The 19,324-nt window shown below is 43.7% G+C and overlaps 2 protein-coding genes across 3 annotated transcripts in view; one reads left to right on the forward strand and one right to left on the reverse strand.

The window, feature by feature from the left end:
* Positions 1-19,324, reverse strand: part of LOC101471554 (uncharacterized) — a 291,948-nt gene that overhangs the window by 217,075 nt on the left and 55,549 nt on the right. The gene's annotated exons all lie outside the window — the stretch shown is intronic.
* On the forward strand, positions 27-6,803 carry LOC112432697 (uncharacterized). The gene is made up of 3 exons (XM_076888726.1): positions 27-380; positions 2,056-5,983; positions 6,685-6,803. Exons 2-3 carry the CDS (start codon positions 3,436-3,438, stop codon positions 6,801-6,803), a joined length of 2,667 nt encoding a protein of 888 aa, XP_076744841.1. The 5' UTR covers positions 27-380; positions 2,056-3,435.

Here is a 19,324-nt window from a genome sequence, read left to right on the forward strand (position 1 = left end):
AAACTGAACCAGACGTAACAGCGTACAGCTGTGATCAGTGCGGTAAAGCTTTTGCTCACAGCAGCAGCTTAAGGAGTCATCTAGTTACCCACTCTGGAATTAAGGCGTACAGCTGCGACTTTTGTGGAAAAACCTTTCGTCGGCTACTCAGCCGTAATATTCACCAACGCATTCACACCAAAAATGATTTTTGCTTCTGTGATCAGTGTGGCAAAACCTTTGTGGCATACGACCATTTACAGCGGCACATGTTTACCCACACTGAGGAGAGACCTTATAAATGTGACCAGTGTGAGAAGACTTTTAAAGCTCCACGTTACCTGAGAGTCCACAAACAGATTCACACCAGAAAGAAACTCTACAAGTGCACTTACTGTGAGGTATGTATTTTTCTTTTTGCACTTGCACTTTTGTTGAAGTATTTTGTAAATTAAGTTTCATTTCAAACTTAAACGAGACAGGAAAAGTCAATCTAAGAATATTTGGAAAATCTGAAATAGATCTCCCAAAACTTTCCTGATGTTGGGAAAAAAGTAAAGTTTTAAAAGACATTCACACTCCGATGGATGCATTGGAGAGCAGCTTGGGGGTTAGTATCGTGTGACCAACATTGGTCACACAAAATGTATTCCGCTACAGATTACAAAATACATGCACGAATAACGTAACATGACTTAAATGAGCTGTGGGCCACTGCTGGCACTGTCATCTCATTGAAGGGCCACTTTAGTGGTCAAGTAGTACAAGAAATGCAAGAAAACAACCACAAATATTATCAAAAATGTAGTGTTTTCTTTTCTTGTTTAGTTTTTTTATTCAAATATTGTATACCAAGACAAAACTGCAAGCATGAACCCAATTTCTTCCCCTCACTGTAATATTTTATTTTTTTTAATTTATATATATACATAAATACATACATATTAGGGGTGCAACGATACACAAAGTTCACGGTTCGGTTCGATACTTTGGTGTCACGGTTCGATATTTTTTTCGATACAAAAAAAATGTTCATGCTTTTTTAATTTGTCATTTATTAAAATTATAAATATATATTTTAACTCAAAAATACAGTTTTTAAATTTAATGTTGCTGAAACAACAAAGGGATAAAAAAATAAATATATCTGATTGAGAAATCACTCATCTTTGGAAAAGAGAGTTTATTACAGAGAAATGTCTCTTTCCAAAATAAAAGCTCTACTATACGCTTCTTCTGGGCTATATTCTCAGCAGCATATTAAACATATCAGGTCCCCATAAGGAGAATCCTGTGCTAACGGCTGTCTAAATGACTCGAGTAAAGTTTGTAGCATGCGTGCTTGTTGTTTTTGTCTGCTTCCACTTGTCTTTGCACTAGGATGATGTCAGCGTAGATGTGCAGTCATATTCGTTGTGTTCCTACTAGTGCTGTCAGCGTTAATCTCGTTGAAATGACGTTAAAGCCACAACACGGCAAATCTCCGTTAACGAGCTACCGCGGATCGCCCCGTGCATGGGGCTGGACGGCGTCAACACGTTAACGAGCTAACTGCGCTAACGCACTAGCTCCCACCCATGCAATTGAGCATTGCGTGGCACATCCAACATACTGTTTTACTTTAGTCCATGACGCGCTTACCTTCAGGGTCATTCGTCACATGAAAACCAAAATAGTTCCGAAGCCCAGATCTGAATGAGGGTGGGGGAGGTTCAATTTGCCATGTTGCAAGGAGAGCTTAGCTTCTGTCTCGCTAGCTTGCCCTGCGCTCAGTGAATCTGCGTTCAACTACTCCGCCTAGGCTGCACTGTCGAGCGCAGATCCACTGAGCTCTCAACACAGACAGCATCGTCAGAAGGAAAGTTGATAAAATAAAATTTTGTATTGTTCGATACATATGCGTACCGAACCGAAAGCACTGTATCGAACGGTTCAATATCGATACGAGTATCGTTGCACCCCTAATACACACACACACACACACACACACACACACACAAAAAGCCCCTTTTTCAGGCGACATTCAGGATGTTGAAGGAATTCCCTGACTTCCACTGTGTTTGTTTCTTTGTTTAGAAGCAGAGTGACACAGATGGATCCAGTTCTCAACCCTGTCACCGCTGTGGTGGTGGGAAAGAGTTTCGCTGTGACCTTTGTGGAAAAACGTTCATTCATCAGCGAAGCCTAGAACTACATCAACGCAGACACACTGGAGAAAAAATGAACTACTGCAGAGAATGTGGGAGAGGATTCCCCACATCAAGTGAATTAAAAAAACACAAACTCTGCCACAGTGGGGTTAAAAACCACGTCTGTGACCAGTGTGGGTCATCTTTCTTCACTGCAGGTCATCTTACATTACACAAACAAGACCACACAGGAGAGAAACCATATAAGTGCAGACACTGTGACAAATGCTTCTCACATTCAAGTCGTTGTAATGATCATGAAGATGCACACATTGAAGGGAACTTCAGCTGTGACCAGTGTGACAAGAGCTTCAAGAATCTCAGTTCATACTCCGCACACAAACGATCCCACGCTGTATATAAACTGTTTCACTGTTACCTATGTGCAAAGACATTCACTTCATTATCTGCTCTGAGCAAACATCAGCGTGATCATGCATGACTGAAATCGCTGGATCACAATGAATCTGACGAGACAGAAAGATCCTCTTCTGGTTTCAGGGTCAGACTTAAACACCTTGAGATCAGGCTCCACAGAGTTCAGGTGGAGTCTCCTGTAGAGAGTGTCAGCTGATGTCACACTTGGATCTGATGAGGTAGCTCTGATTTCTGGACCTGCAGTGAATAATCCTGGATGTTAAACTAGGGAAGTTGCAAGTATAGATGTGCACATCAAGTGTTTTCTTTTTTCTTTGAGAGATTTTCATTCTGTAAAAGAAACTTTAATGTTGAAAATGTTTGTCCTATAGAAAATAAGAGAGGAGAGTTGTTGATTCTTGTTTAACTCTTATCTGAATAGCACTTACCTGAGTGCCTTGCCACCTGTTAGCCTACTTCCTAGGCCTTATTCCTTGAAGAAAAGACTTCTCTGAAGAAGCACTTATACCTGAGTTAAGTCATTGTTTAATCACTCACCTTCACACGTTCTTTATTGTCAGATGTCTGCATATTGCTGATTAAACCTACTAAACATTTTGAACTGTGCCCTGTTAATGAGTCCTCCAGGTGTAACCTTGCAACTGCTAAGACGTCTCTGATGGTACAGGGCCATTGAGGGAAAGATTATCTGCCTTTTAAGTGATGCTGCGAAATATATGACAGCCACTGCCAGACATGTATCCATAAGGCATGTTGTGTGCATTGCACATGCACTAACACCTGGCCTAGAGGAACTGCACAGAAAGTGGTGGCCTATTTTAAGATCAAGCATGACTGCTGACCTAAAACAGGCACTAGAACAGCATCTTCTTGATGCTACAGCAATCATATGATGAGAGGCAGACAGTTGGAGAACAAGCTCGATGACCTAAGAGCAAGGGTCACCTTCCAACGTGACATGAGGGACTGCAACATTCTGTGCTTCACGGAGACATGGCTGTCCCCCACCGTGCCGGACCAGGCCGTAACTCCGTCGGATTCATTCTTTGTGCTCCGCGCGGACAGAACGGCAGAGTCGAACAAAACCAAAGGTGGAGGAGTGTGTTTCATGGTAAACAGAAAGTGGTGTGATGCCAGGAGCATTTCTACTCTCTCCAGCGGCTGCTCGCCACATCTGGAGTTCCTGGGCATTAAGTGCCGCCCTTTCTATCTGCCCCGTGAGTTCACCTCAGTCATCGCCACGGCGGTCTACATCCCACCCCAAGCGGACACAGGTATGGCTTTGTCCGAATTACATGATGTGCTGAGCTCGCTTCAAAACAAGGACCCTGGCGCAGCCCTCATTGTAGCAGGAGACTTTAACAAAGCGAACCTCAGGCAAGTCATGCCAAACTTTTACCAGCATGTCTCGTGTCCAACGAGAGGGGATCGGATTTTGGATCACTGCTACACGCCATACAAGCAGGGCTACAAAGCTGTCTCACACCCGGCTTTTGGGAAGTCTGACCACAATGCCATATTCCTCATTCCCCAGTATAAACAAAGCATACGGAGGGAAGACGTGACCACGAAGGAAGTAAAACGGTGGACTGCCCAATCAGAAGCTACGCTACAGGACGCACTCAACGACGTAGACTGGGACATGTTCAGAGCATGCGCAGTCGACATCAACGAGTTTACGGAAGTAGCAGTATGCTTCGTCAATATGCTAGCGGAGGAGATTATCCCCACTGCGAGAGTCACCACATTCCCAAACCAGAAACCGTGGATGGACAGATCGATCCGCACTGCAGTAAACGCCAGGACCGCCTCCTACAACGCGGGTCTCGCCACTGGCGATATGAGCGCCTACAAAGCGGCCTCATACGGCGTGTGGCGCGCGGTGAGAGATGCCAAATGCAGGTACCGGGAACGTGTGGAGTCCCGCTTCCACCAGGGCGACACACGGAGTATGTGGCACGGACTACGCACCATTACGGACTACAAAGCCAGGGACACTGCGCCGATCAACGCCGACTCTGCATTCACCAACGAGCTGAATCGGTTCTACGCCCGTTTCGAGGTTAGCCAGGCGGCTAATGCTATCTACCGCCTGACTACCGAGGACAGTGACGTCATCAGCGAGAGACCGGTGACCAGCATCGCGGAGCATGACGTCCGAGCGGCACTGAGGAGAGTGAACACAAGGAAAGCGGCGGGGCCAGACGGCATCACCGGCCGCCTGCTGCGCTGCTGTGCTGACCAGCTAGCAGGTGTGTTCACTTACATCTTCAACGAGTCCCTGGCGAAGTCTGTGGTCCCCACATGCTTCAAAAGATCCACCATCATCCCTGTGCCCAAGAACAGCAAACCCTCATCCCTGAATGATTACCGGCCAGTTGCACTGACCTCGGTAGTAATGAAGGTGTTTGAGAGGCTGCTGAAGAACATCATCTCCTCCTCCATCCCAGACACCACAGATCCGCTGCAGTTCGCCTACAGATCCAACAGATCCACAGAGGATGCCATCGCCCACGTCCTACACACCACTCTCAGCCACGTGGACAAGAAACAGGGTAACTATGTGCGAATGCTGTTTGTTGATTACAGTTCAGCGTTTAACACAATAGTGCCCTGCAGACTGTTCACAAAGCTGAGGGATCTGGGACTTAACAGCCGTCTGTGTGCATGGGTGTTAGACTTCCTCACTGGCAGAACTCAGGTGGTGAGGGTGGGCAGGTGCTTCTCCAACAGCATCACCATCAACACAGGAGCACCTCAGGGATGTGTCCTCTCGCCACTGCTCTACTCCCTCTACACTTCAGACTGTGTGGCCACCCATGGCTCCAACACCATTGTGAAGTTTGCTGACGACACAGTGGTGTTGGGTGCCATCTCCAACAACGATGAGGCGGCCTACATGGATGAAGTGAAGAATCTGGCATCGTGGTGCCAGGACAACCACCTCCAGCTGAACGTCAGCAAGACCAAGGAGGTGGTGGTGGACTTCAGAAGGGGTCACCACAGAGACTACAAGCCCATTATCATCAATGGAGCTCCAGTGGAGAGGGTGCAGTCCTTCAAGTATCTTGGTGTCCACATCTCCTCAGACCTGACATGGGCTGCCCACATTCAGGTCCAGACCAAAAAGGCTAGGCAGCGCCTGTATCACCTACGACAACTGAGGAAGTTCAGGGTCTCTCCAAAGATCCTCAGGATTTTCTATACAGGCGCTGTGGAGAGCATCCTCACACAGAACATGACATCGTGGTTCGGGAACAGCTGTGTGAAGGACCAAAAAGCTCTCCAGAGAGTGATCCGTACAGCAGAACGCTGCTGCAGGATTGCTCTCCCCCCGCTTCAGGACACCTACACCAGGAGATGCCGGACTAGAGCAGCGCAGATACTGAAGGACCCGTCCCATCCTGGCAACAAACTGTTCCAACTTCTGCAATCTGGTAGAAGGTTCCGCATCTTCCGGGCAAGGACAGAGAGACTCAAGAGGAGCTTCTATCCCCAAGCCATCCGTGCCCTAAACACACACACCCGCCCTCTCACATCATCTATAATTGACTGAGACAGGACTCTTCCAGACACTAAACCAAGGCACAATGTACATTTCAATTCCTTTAATTTTAAATATGTTTATATTGTCTATCCTATAAAATAGTCAGATGTCTATTCATATTAATGTACAGAATTCACCTGCTTGCTGCTACTACTGCACATTCACCCAGTGTATATACTATGTGTGTGTGTGTGTGTGTGTGTGTGTGTGTGTGTGTATATATATATATATATATATATATATATAAAAATAAATAAAATGTTCTTCCTCTACACCCCCCCCCCCCCCCCCCGCCCCCGCCCCCGCCCCCAACTTTTGCACATGTCGAGGAGCGTGTCAGGCTACATTTCACTGTGTGTTATACTTGTATAACTATGCATGTGACAAATAATAAAGAACCTTGAACCTTGAGAAGTTCTGGCATCACTCTGAACAGAAGTCAATCCACTTCTAAGGACCGTGAAAAAAAACAGCACTGGCTTCACAGTGATCAACTTATTTTAAATGGCAACAGTGGAAATGTCCCAGCAGAAGAAAGTCATGGGGTCAATGTTCATTCCATTCATAACAATATTGCTTCATACGACTCAGGAAATACTGGGAAATACCACCAATGTGACAGCAAACCAACTGGGAAAGAACATGTCTGCAACCCTTTGACAAGACCCTACACCCTAGAGAGCTCAGCTGTCACTGTCCACACTGCTTAATCCAAGATTTAAAACCATTAGTTTCCTCAGTGAGCGCAAAGCACAAAATGCAGAGTGACGACTGACTGCTGAATGTGCAGCTCATGAGGCACACACTGGAGAGATCTACTGATCACCCATCGACATCACCTGCACCTCAACGAGTAGCACCGAATGAACAAAATCCATCCACAGGTAATGTCACGAATAGTTTATTATTAATATGAAGGAGAAAATTAGTTCAATTTCAGTTTAATTGTATTTATATAACCTCAACTCACAACAACAGTTACCTCGAGGTCATTTATATGGTAAGGTAAAGACAAAAAACACCAACAGTAGAAACATAAAAATCAAAACCTTTCAGTACACATCCATGTGATGTTACTCAGTCTTTCAGCTTTTAACCATTGGAAAAATCTTGGTGAACAAGATACTAAGATGTCAGTGGCCAAGAAGACAGGGAGTCCCTTCAAAACCCTTAGACTAGCCAGGGGATGTAACAGGGGTAATTCTCAAAATGTGGATTTTATTGTACCCCAAAAAAGACAAGGTTACTTCAAAAATACACAATCACGAAAATAAGTTGTTTTAAGAATTAAGTGGGACCGTACACAGGATTCTACAATGTATAAAATATAACTCAACAAAGTGACCTGCACAAATGAGAGACAGCTCAACCTATATAGCAACTTTAAACATCAAAGGTGGAAACCACAGAGACAATAGCTAAACATAATACAAGAATAATCCCCCGTCTAATTTGGTAAATTAACTGAATGCGAAAAATTAGAAGCGTAAACATGAATCAATATTACCAAATTATTTCAGTTGTGTGGTTGTGGAAAATCACTTATGAGAAGAGTACACAGGAAATCAGATTCTTTTCAGCCATGGCTCTAATCGGTCTGGAGGAGTTGCAATTTGTTTCAATAAATTCCCAGGGGAAATTATAAAACCGATGAAGAGGATCGTTGGTTAACTCGGTGGTTCTCAAACATTTTTCACTTGGCCTCCCTTTGTTTTCCAAAAGCCCGCCCGCCCCCCCTGCACAATCATGCAAATAAAAGTAAAATGCAATAATGTGGTCCTGTTGCTGAGGTTGGGGTGATCCTGTAATCTCTTATGGACTACCTCCAATGCTTGATAGCAGCACAAACAAAATATTTTGCAGCACAAACGTAGCACAAATGGTTTATATCAATTTTGTTTGATTTGGGATTTGGGTTTGGGGGCTGGTTAACCTTTTGGCCTTTACATTTTCATTAATATCTTTAAGCAGAACCAGCACAAACGACAATTTTAGCAGCACAAACCAGCACAAATGTAGCACACTTGATTAACACCAGTTTTGTTTGATTTAATTAATGCGGGGTGGCTGGTTGACCTCCGATGACCTCTAGAAATTTCCTTTAATATCTTTTTTTTTTTTCATCATTGTTTTTATTGCAGATTTTCCTTTAACAAGACAGTGTCTCGACATTAGACACTGAACAACAAAACAGTACAAACACAAAACGTACACAACAGCTCTTAAATAAGGCATAATACAAGATACAAAACACAAAATATAACATACAAGAGGTGGTGAGTCAGTCTTATAGCGCCCGGGTGATGATCACGTGCGTAGTAGTCCTTTGAATAAGATAGCGGAAAGGTCAGGTCCAATATAGTCCAAAAAGGGGTGCCACATCCCGTAGAACTGACCCACACTGTGGTGTATAACGTGTGTGAGGTATTCCAGAGGAATCAGTTCAAAAATTATTTTGCACCAGCCACAGACAGTGGGAGTCCTATCGTTGATCCATTGTAAGAGGATATTTTTCCTGGCTGCAAATGTTAGAGTGTTATACAATCTTTTGTTGGCCGCCGCTTTTAGGCGGTCACTTGGAAGACCTAGAATCAGGGATAAAGGGTCCATCTCTATATCAACGTGGAAGATTTTCCCCAGTTCACCTGTAATGTCAGCCCAGTATTCTTGAAGCTTGTAACAGGACCAAAAACAGTGAGTTAAAGTTCCAACATCAGTTTTGCACTTAAGACACACAGGGGAAAGAGAGCGGCTGAAGAGGTGTCTGCGGTGAGGGGATACGTGTAATCTGTGTAAAATCTTAAGTTGGATTGCTCTTGTCCGAGTACAAATTGAAATCCTTTTAGCGAGAGACCAAACGGTATCCCACTTATCTTCATCTATGGTTACCGACAGTTCCCTCTCCCACACACCTCTAATCCCCTGTGCATCAGTGGTAGTCAAAGCATTAAGCACATGATAAAATGAACTCAGAGACACCTTCAGCTGTTGCCTAAACAAAATCTTCTCAACATCAGATACTTCAGGGTGCTCAGCAAGGGTTGTACTGTGAGTGATATAGTGTCGTATTTGCAAAAAACGAAAGAAATCCTGTCTAGGCAAGCCGTAACTGTTGGCAAGTTGTTCAAACGACATGAGTTTCTCACCCGAGAAAAGGTCACCAAGAGACTTCATATTCTTATCAGACCATCGTTGAAAGCCGGGGTCGGAGGAACCCGGAGGGAAAGCAGGGTTATTCATTATAGGGGTAAAGGTTGATGTTATTCTCGATCTTCCCTCAAGACGGCGGACAATTCGCCACGCTTTTAGAGTGTTGATTGTTACAGGATTTGTACAAAGGGCCTTAATTCCGTTAAAATCATTACAGAATAATAGATCGCTCAGTTTGCATTGTGACAGAGCTGTCTCAATATCCGACCAGATTGAGGTTTTACCCCTGACCCAGTCGCTCACAAATCTTAAATGGGCAGAAAGCTGATACAATCTAATATTAGGTAGATCCAAGCCGCCCCTGGAGCTTGGCAGATGCAACACTGCCATCTTGAGTCTGGGTCTGCGCTTGTTCCAGATGAAAGAGGTAAGCCAACCATTTATGTCCTTCAGTACTCTCTTAGAGAACAAGACGGGGATCATTTGGATAGGATACAATAGCCTGGGCAGCACATTCATTTTGATCAGGGCAATGCGTCCTAGCCAGGAGACAGGAAGTGACGCCCACCGCTCTAGGTCCTGTTTGAGTTTGCCAAATAAGGGTGTGAAGTTGGCTTTGTACAATTGGTCGAGAGACGGGGCAATAAAGATCCCCAAATACACAAATCCATTAGGAGACCATTTAAAAGGAAAAGAAGGAACAGTAGCCGGCATTGTGAAAAGAGTACCGAGAGGCATAGCCTCTGACTTAGCCAAATTGATTCTATAGCCAGAGAAACAGCTAAACCTGTCAATCACCTCAATGAGACTGGGTACGGATGTTACAGGGTTAGTCAAAAGAATCAAGATGTCGTCCGCATATAAGGTTATTTTATGACACAGCTGTCCAATCTCTAAACTACATATTGTGGGTGTCGCCCTTATGGCCTCAGCAAGAGGCTCTATGCCCAGAGCGAATAGAAGGGGCGATAAGGGGCAGCCCTGCATAACTCCCCTATGAGTGTTGAAGTAATCAGACCTAAGTCCATTAGTCAGGACTGCTGCCTGTGGATTATTGTAGATAACTTTGACCCATTTTATAAAATTCTCCCCCACGCCGAATTTGCCTAGAGTATACAACAAATAAGACCACTCAATTCTGTCAAATGCTTTCTCCGCATCGAGAGAAAGCACCAGGCCGTCAATAGATTTTTGCTTGAAAGCTACAATAGCGTTCAGTAAGCGTCTAACATTGGTGGCTGAGTTTCGACCCTTTATAAAACCTGTCTGGTCCTCCATTATCAGCACAGGTAAAAAAATTTCTAAGCGGGAGGCCAGAATTTTAGAAAGCAGTTTCCTATCCACATTCAAGAGGGCTATAGGTCTATAGGATCCGCACAAATCAGGACACTTCCCTTTCTTTAGAATTAGGGAAATGTTGGCTTCCTTCAGTGTCTGCGGGAATTCACCCATAATGAAGGAGTGGTTGAACATATCAAGAAGCGGTTCCACAATAATATCCCGAAACTGTTTATAAAATTCACAACAGAAGCCATCAGGCCCTGGTGACTTTCCACTTCGCAGTGATTTAATAGCCTTAATCACTTCGGTCTTAGTTATAGGGCTGTTAAGGGCAGTCTTCTGTTCCTCTGACAAATTTGGTAAGTCGAATTGGGTAAAGAAATTATGCATCAGCTGCTCCCCCTCCGGGACTTGTTGAGAAGAGTACAAGGCTTTGTAGAACTTCTTAACACAGTCGTTTATCAGTTTGTTTTCATATATCTTGTGGCCACCTTCATCAGATATCGCTGCAATGGTATTAGATTCTGTGCGCTTCTTAACATAGTACGCCAGACATTTACCGGCTTTATCTCCATGCTCGTAGAACCGCTGTCTGGTGTATTTAAGTTTCTTCTCTGCATCTCTGGTAAGAAGGCAATTCAGCGCTGACCTGAGTGCGGTTATTTCTTGCCATAATGGTGGTGATGGGGAGGCAATATATCCATCAATATCCATCAATTCGCTCTCTAAAGATTTTTGTTCCTCCATCCGTTGTCGCTTCTTTGTCGCAGAATACGAAATAATTAGGCCCCTCGCATAAGCTTTGCATGTTTCCCACAAAACAGAGGCAGTACTAGCTGAGGGGGTGTTGATATCCAAAAACGCTTTAAATTCGGCAGAGAAGTGAGAGGTAAATTCCTCATCCTTAACAATAATGGTATTAAGCCTCCAGTGACGGGACCTATGGTAAATGGTAAATGGCCTGTATTTTATATAGCGCTTTACTAGTCCCTAAGGACCCCAAAGCGCTTTACATATCCAGTCATCCACCCATTCACGCACACATTCACACACTGGTGATGGCAAGCTACATTGTAGCCACAGCCACCCTGGGGCGCACTGACAGAGGCGAGGCTGCCGGACACTGGCGCCACCGGGCCCTCTGACCACCACCAGTAGGCAACGGGTGAAGTGTCTTGCCCAAGGACACAACGACCGAGACTGTCCAAGCCGGGGCTCGAACCTGCAACCTTCCGATTACAAGGCGAACTCCCAACTCTTGAGCCACGATCGCCCCCATGAAGCGCAGCTTTAAGATCGAGATCCATGATTACTCTAGCGTGATCTGAGATGATTATACTTGTTATGTCGCACGATACTACTGAACCCAAGTCAGTTTTCGGGAGAAAAAAGTAGTCAATTCTAGTTTGGGACCTATGCGGAGCCGAAAAAAATGTGTATTGCTTATCGGAGGGGTGGGTATATCTCCAAGCATCAACAAGTCCAAACTCGTCGCATAGAGCGTGAAGCGCTTTGGCCTGAGGAGAGGGAGTTGCAATGCTATGTGGAAATCTGTCCATAAGCGGATTTAACATTAAGTTGAAATCACCACCAATAATAACGGTAGAGTTAGGAAGAAATGGGGCTAATTCCAGAAACATTTTGGTAAGAAAGGTAGTCGGGTGGGCAGGTGGAAAATAAACATTCAGTAACAAAATATTTTGGCCTTGCAAAATCCCTTTAACTATCACGTAGCGGCCCTTCAGATCCTTAACGCAATCAGTTACTACAAAAGGTACATTTTTCCTAATCAACACTGCCACTCCTCTACTTCTTGTAGTGAAGGATGAAAAAAACACTTGTCCATATAATCCTTGTTGCAACTTCAAGTGCTCATTATTATCAAGATGTGTCTCTTGTAACATAGCAACATCTACACCGTCCTTTCTTAGACAAGTAAATATCTTCCTCCTCTTAATAGGGCTGTGAACCCCTCGTACATTCCAGGTGCATATTCGCAGCCTACTCATTATTAGACTTATTCATGTATCATACAAAGCATATTGAGCCAAAGGGTTCACCACACCCTGGTTGAAAATAAAACAGCAAAAAAGAAAAAAGAAAAAAGAAAGGCAAGAAAGAGCTGTGTGACGGAACATTCAAAGAACAGTGATTTGGCAACAGCCCTACTAAACATGTAGGGAAAAACCAATCTCCTCCTGCCCGTCGGGAAAGCTGAAGGGCATTGCACGCGCGTAACTCACGCCTACCCATAGACGAAAACACAGTCCGTCCGGTGCCCGATGGGGTGGAAGATTTCACCTGGTCGCTTATAAGCAGCGAGGACGAAAAAAGAGAGTCACATACGCCTAGATTCGGCAAGTACTCACACCGGTTCATAAGGCATAGTGTGAAGAAAAGGAGTACTCCGGTGGTTACGGGGATTCAGGGCAGCGAGTCCGCGTAGGACGCAGCTGCCTCCGGTGTGTTAAATCTCTTCTCCTTGCCGTTGGCAAACAGCCTCAGTGTGGCGGGGTAGAGAAGCGCACAATCCACATTCTTCTTCCTCAGGCAGCTTTTTACCTCGTCGAAAGCCTTGCGTTTCTTGGCTACCGCCGCTGAATAATCATTAAAGAAGGAGACTTTGATCCGACCTGTTGGTTGGTTCGGCTGCGTAGCCAGGCGCCGAGCTGCAGCCATCACACGTTGTTTATCAGCAAAGTTGTGAAACTTCATAATGATGGGTCTGGCGCGCTGGCTGGGGCCTGGCCTCGGTGCTAGAGAGCGGTGAGCGCGGTCTAGTTTGATCTTCCCATTTTTAGTTGTGAGCTCGAGATAGGAGGGGAGCCATGACTCCACGAAGGCGACAACATCATTTCCCTCCGTGCCCTCGGGAAGCCCGACCAGGCGAAGGTTACATCTGCGGCTGCGGTTCTCTAAATCATCCATGTGGTCTGCCATGTCAGTTACTTGTTTTTCGAGTCGAGCCACTTTCGCCTGCAATACACCTGCCGTGTCTTCCACGCCTGAAATCCGTATCTCGGCGTCTCCCACCCGTGTCGCCAGAGCCTGGATCCGAGACGTCTGTTCACAGATTGCGGCCAGCACAGTATCAACTTTAACATCCAACAGAGCTGTAATGCTGTCAGTTATCTTACTCAGAGCCGCAAGGATGTTCGGGTCGATATCACTCCCAGTTTGCTCAGCGTCAGCGGAGATTTCTGTGTCGCTGGCGTTAGCTTCTTCAGGCTCAGCCGCCATAGGACCCACAATGTCGCTAGCTTGCACAACCGGAGCTGTCTTTTTCTTAGACCTGACGTTAGGCATTTTAGAAAAATAGTCGTCCAGACTCATTATAGAGTTACTCCCACGCACATTTGTAACGTTTCACCAGGTGAACACGTATTTTAGACGGATAATCGAGGGACCTCACCGGAGCACAGCGAGACGGGTGTTCAACCCTTGCCAACCCTCCTTTAATATCTTTAAAATGATGGCAGCACAAACTAATTTTTTTTTGCAGCACAAACCAGCACAAGTGTAGCACAAACGTTTTATACCACTTTTATTGGATTTGAAGAAGGTGGGGGGGGGGGGGGCAACTTCCCTCACATCGCTGAAACACATAAATGAAAAGAAAGCCCCTAAACTTATATTTCTATTCAATAAGTTCTATTTATGTTAAAAGGAGGCCTCCTCTCTACCTGAGATGTGGATCATGATTTCCCTTTCTGTTCACACTGTTTGTGTCTATGTTCTCACATTCTGCATCTTTTTCTTTCTTTTCTTTTGTTATTTCTCTTGTTGTAATGCTCAACCGTATATATTTAGATGCATGGATAAATAATAGTGCCTTATATGTTTATATTGTTGTTGACAAATAAAGGTTATTTAAAAAAAACATCGGCCATCTTTTTCTTTCTTTTCTTTTGTTATTTCTCTTTGTCACTACCCGATCCGTACCGGAAACCCGATCGGTACCCCGCATGCGCAAATCTTACGTCACTTCCTCTCTTTGCCAACATTGCGACATTCAATGTATTTGAATGATACGGTTAGCGCCCAGTTAGCTCCAAGCATTTCTCAACAGCTCTGCCTCCTTTTCGACTGCCCGGGACATTTAAACAATGGATAATCTGTATACAAAGAAATGCATGCTTTTCTCCTCAACAGAGAGCGTCCCCCGATTGAGCAACAGCGCCGTAAAATAAGAAGAATGGCGCCTAATTATAGAGTTAATAATGCAGACTTTGTAATATCTCACGTGTAGATTCATCAGCCAGATGAAGTGTTTACTGACAATTGACAGTGATAGCGCACATCATCATCACTATTCCAACAATCCTCTCCTCACAGACAAGCATAAACACACTCGACTATCGCTAAATCAGATTTAACACACGTTTGTAATGACGATAATTCAGTTTATGTTGGATTGTGTGTCCACAGGTGTTTGTACTTTGCGTCGTAATAAAATGACGGTAAAAGGCTCCGCCCACTTCCTATCCATGTCTTACCATGCAACGACTCTGTGAATGGACTGGAGAAGTGTAGTGGTAGAGTCCTCCGTCAGGAATGAGATATGTGTGTCGACTTTTTATTCTCCCTTAAAATTATTATGCCATAACGCTGCACAGAGCAGCTCTGCTAACAGGTTATGGGCCCAGAGCAGCAGTAAAGAGATCCTGTAACTGCCAAAGGAAGGGCAGCATTTCCTGAAACCGCAAGTTACCGGCAGGTGTTAAAAGTTTGGCACGATTGAGTGAGTAAGCGTTTTTGTGCATCATGAGCAGACGCACGGCAGAGTCGGGCAGTCGATATTCCCGTTTGCAGTTTGATGGAGATGAAAGGAAATATGAGATATGGGAAACGAAGTTCCTTGGTCATCTCAGACTACAAGGTTTGAAAGATGTCATCTTAAAGGCTGAGGGTGATGAAGAAGCCGATGGTGAAGATGATGACAAAAATGCAGAAGCATATGCAGAGTTGATACAATTTCTGGATGACAAAAGTTTATCGTTAGTTATGAGAGATGCAGTTGATGACGGACGGAAAGCCCTAAAAATTTTGAGAGGTCATTATGCAGGAGTGGGCAAGCCAAGGATCATAAGTCTGTACACCGAACTTACTTCTCTCACAAATGAAAAGAATGAAAGTGTGACGGACTATATTATCCGAGCAGAAGCAATTATCACAGCGTTAAAAAATGCGGGTGAGTCATTAACTGATGGACTTCTGATCGCAATGATAATGAAAGGTCTACCAGAGACGTTTAAACCCCTGATTGTGCACGTTACACAGAGCGAAGCAAAAATCACATTTTCAGAGTTTAAAGTAAAACTCAGAAGTTATGAAGAAACCGAGAGAATGCGTGCGGCTGTAACTGATGACAACGTAATGAAGACAAAAGTGCAATTAGACCAGGATTCTACTTCATGGCGAGCAGATGACCGAAGATCAAAGAATAATGAGATTGTGTGTTTTAAATGTGGACTAAAGGGACACACTGCAAGAACGTGCCGATCCAGAGTATGGTGCAGTTTTTGCCGGAGTAGTACACACAAAGATGCGACCTGTAGAAGGAAGCTAAGACGGGATGAAGTGAGAGGGGTTGTGGAGAAGGACTACGCGTTCAAGACGGGCTCCGAACCCCAGAGGGTCCCGGACGGCGGCCAAGAGATGCTGAATAACCAGCTACTGGTGGATACGGGAGCGACGTCACATATCTTTACGAAGATCGAGAGTTTTAAGACTTTTGATGACACATTTCGACCCGAGGCTCATTGTGTAGAGTTGGCTGACGGAAGGCGGAGCAGAGGAGCTGCAAAGCGGCGAGGAGATGCTGAGATAAGTATGATTGACAGTAAAGGACGCAGTCACAAGGTAACATTGAAACAAGCACTCTACATTCCATCGTTTCCACAGGACATTTTGTCAGTAAAAGCAGCTACTAGTAACAGAGCCACTGTGGTTTTCAAACACAGGGACAGTTTTCTTAAACATGTTGATGGAACAAAATTCCCTATATATGAACACGAGAGACTGTTCTTTATAAACACTGTGCAAGAGTTTGAAGAGAAATGTAATGGATGTTTTGATATGCAAACGTGGCATGAAATTCTAGGACACTGTAATTATGAGGATGTTCAAAATCTGCAAAATGTCGTTGATGGAATGGAAATTAAGGGTAAAATCAACAAAAACATGCAATGTGAAGCCTGTATACAAGGGAAGTTTACTCAAACTAGGAACCGAGAACCAGATGAAAAGGCCAGGGCAGCATTAGAGTTGGTACATACGGATTTAGCTGGTCCGATTACGCCAAACTCTAAAGAAGGGTTTAAGTATGTTTTGTCGTTTGTTGATGATTATTCAGGTGCAACATTTGTATATAATCTGAAACACAAAAGTGATACAACACAAGCAACTGAAAGATTTATTGCAGAGGTGGCGTCATATGGGAAAATCAAGTGCTTTCGTTCTGATAATGGAACTGAATTTACAAGCAGACAGTTCAGAGATTTATTAAGTAGACACGGCATTAGGCAGGAAACTTCGGCGCCATATTCGCCTCATCAAAACGGAACAGCAGAGAGGAACTGGCGTACACTTTTTGACATGGCGAGATGCATGTTAGTTGAGAGCGAATTGCCAAAGTCTTTATGGCCATATGCAGTACAAACCGCGGGAGTGATTCGGAACCGATGTTTTAACAAACGCACAGGTCAGACAGCGTATAAGATGTTAACTGGAAAAAGACCTGATCTTTCTAGAATGAAAAAATTCGGATCATTGTGCTATGCTTATAAACAAAATAGGGGCAAGCTGGATCCAAGATGCGACAAAGGTGTTTTCTTGGGATATGACAAAAATAGTCCAGCATATTTGATCTATTTCCCAAAAACCGGGAAAGTTGAAAAGCACAGATTGATAAAAATACTAAATCCCGCAACAATGGATCAACAAACACAGAGTGATCAGATGTATGAAGATGAGGTTTATGAATCCAGAAAAGATGGTGAACCCAAACAGACGAAGGATGAGGATATTCCAGATGGTAGTGAAAGCAGTCAAACTGAGTCCGAGGTTAAAACCGATGATAAAGTAGATACTGGAGCTACACGTTATCCATCCAGAATCAGAAAGAGACCTGATTATTTGAGTGATTATATCACGGATGTGAAAGAGTGTGAAAATGAACAGATGCAAACCAGTGTTGATTATTGCTACAGATTGTTGTGTGAAATACCCACATCATTTAGCGAAGCTATTGTGTCAAGTGAGTCAAAAGAATGGGAAAGAGCGATGAATGAAGAAATTCAATCCCTTAAGGAGAATGACACATTTACTTTAACCACTTTACCAGAGGGTAAGAAAGCAGTGGGGGGTAAATGGGTTTATGCCGTTAAAAAGAACTCAGACGGATCAGACAGATATAAAGCTCGATTTGTGGCTAAAGGTTTTAGTCAAACAAAAGGAGTTGATTATGAGGAGACTTTTTCACCGACTGCTAACTTATCGAGTGTGAGAGTTTTGATGCAGAAAGTGGTTCAGGATGATATGTTGGTTCACCAGATGGATGTAAAAACCGCCTATCTACACGCACCAATAAATGAAGAAATATATATACAACAACCAGAAGGTTTTGAGACAGAATCAAGTGAGACTAATAAACTGGTGTACAGATTAAAGAAATCACTTTATGGGCTGAAGCAATCGGGTCGTAACTGGAACCAAACCTTACATGACTATTTAAGCAGTTGTGGATTTAGACAAAATATTGCTGATCATTGTGTGTATTCAAAAGAAACTGAAAGTGAAAAAGTAATCATCATAGTGTGGGTGGATGATTTACTCATTGCAGCTAACAATGAAAATGTGCTTTCAGGCGTGAAAGAAATGCTCTCTTCTAAATTCCAAATGAAAGATCTGGGGAAACTTAACCATTTTCTAGGAATAGATTTTCTTCAAGAAAAAGAATGTGTCAAAATGTCACAGAAAATATATATTGAGAACATTTTAAAGAGATTTAACATGCAAAACTGTAAGCCAAGGTTAACACCCTGTGAACAGAAATGGACTCATTCTGATAAATTCGAGACATTACCAGATGTGAGGAGATATCGTGAAGCGGTAGGATGTCTTATTTATCTGAGCTATTGTACGCGACCTGATTTAAGCTATGTTGTCAGCAAACTGTCACAACATTTCAATGCGCCAACTGTTGATGATTGGACAGCAGTGAAACATGTTCTGAGGTATCTAAAAGGTAGTCGAGATAAAGAACTGTGCTTTAGGAAATGTTCAAGTGGAAAACTAGGTCTACAAGCATACAGTGATGCAGATTGGGCATCCGATGTTTCTGATAGACGCAGTATGACAGGTTATTGTGTAAGCCTAAATGAAAATGGTCCTTTGATATCATGGAAAACCAAAAAGCAGACAACTACAGCACTATCAACTTGTGAAGCCGAATACATGGCATTAGCAGCAACAATTCAGGAATGTATGTATTTGATTTATTTGATTCAAGATCTTGATGAGTTTGAGTATGAAATACCTATGATATTGGAGGACAATCAGGGAACAATCGCTTTGTCAAAAGATCCAGTGAACAGACAAAGATGTAAACACATTGATGTGAAATATCATTTTATAAGGTCAGCTGTACATGAAAGGAAAGTGCTCATTGATTACTGTCCAACTGAGTCAATGGTAGCAGATATGATGACGAAACCAGTTTCAAAGTCTAAGTTAGACAAATTCTCTGTATTTGTGTTTGGAATGTAAGATGTTTTTTCGGAGGATTGTTTTCCCCAAC

The sequence above is a fragment of the Maylandia zebra genome, linkage group LG9 (genome assembly GCF_041146795.1).
Source record: "Maylandia zebra isolate NMK-2024a linkage group LG9, Mzebra_GT3a, whole genome shotgun sequence".
NCBI lineage: Eukaryota > Metazoa > Chordata > Actinopteri > Cichliformes > Cichlidae > Maylandia > Maylandia zebra.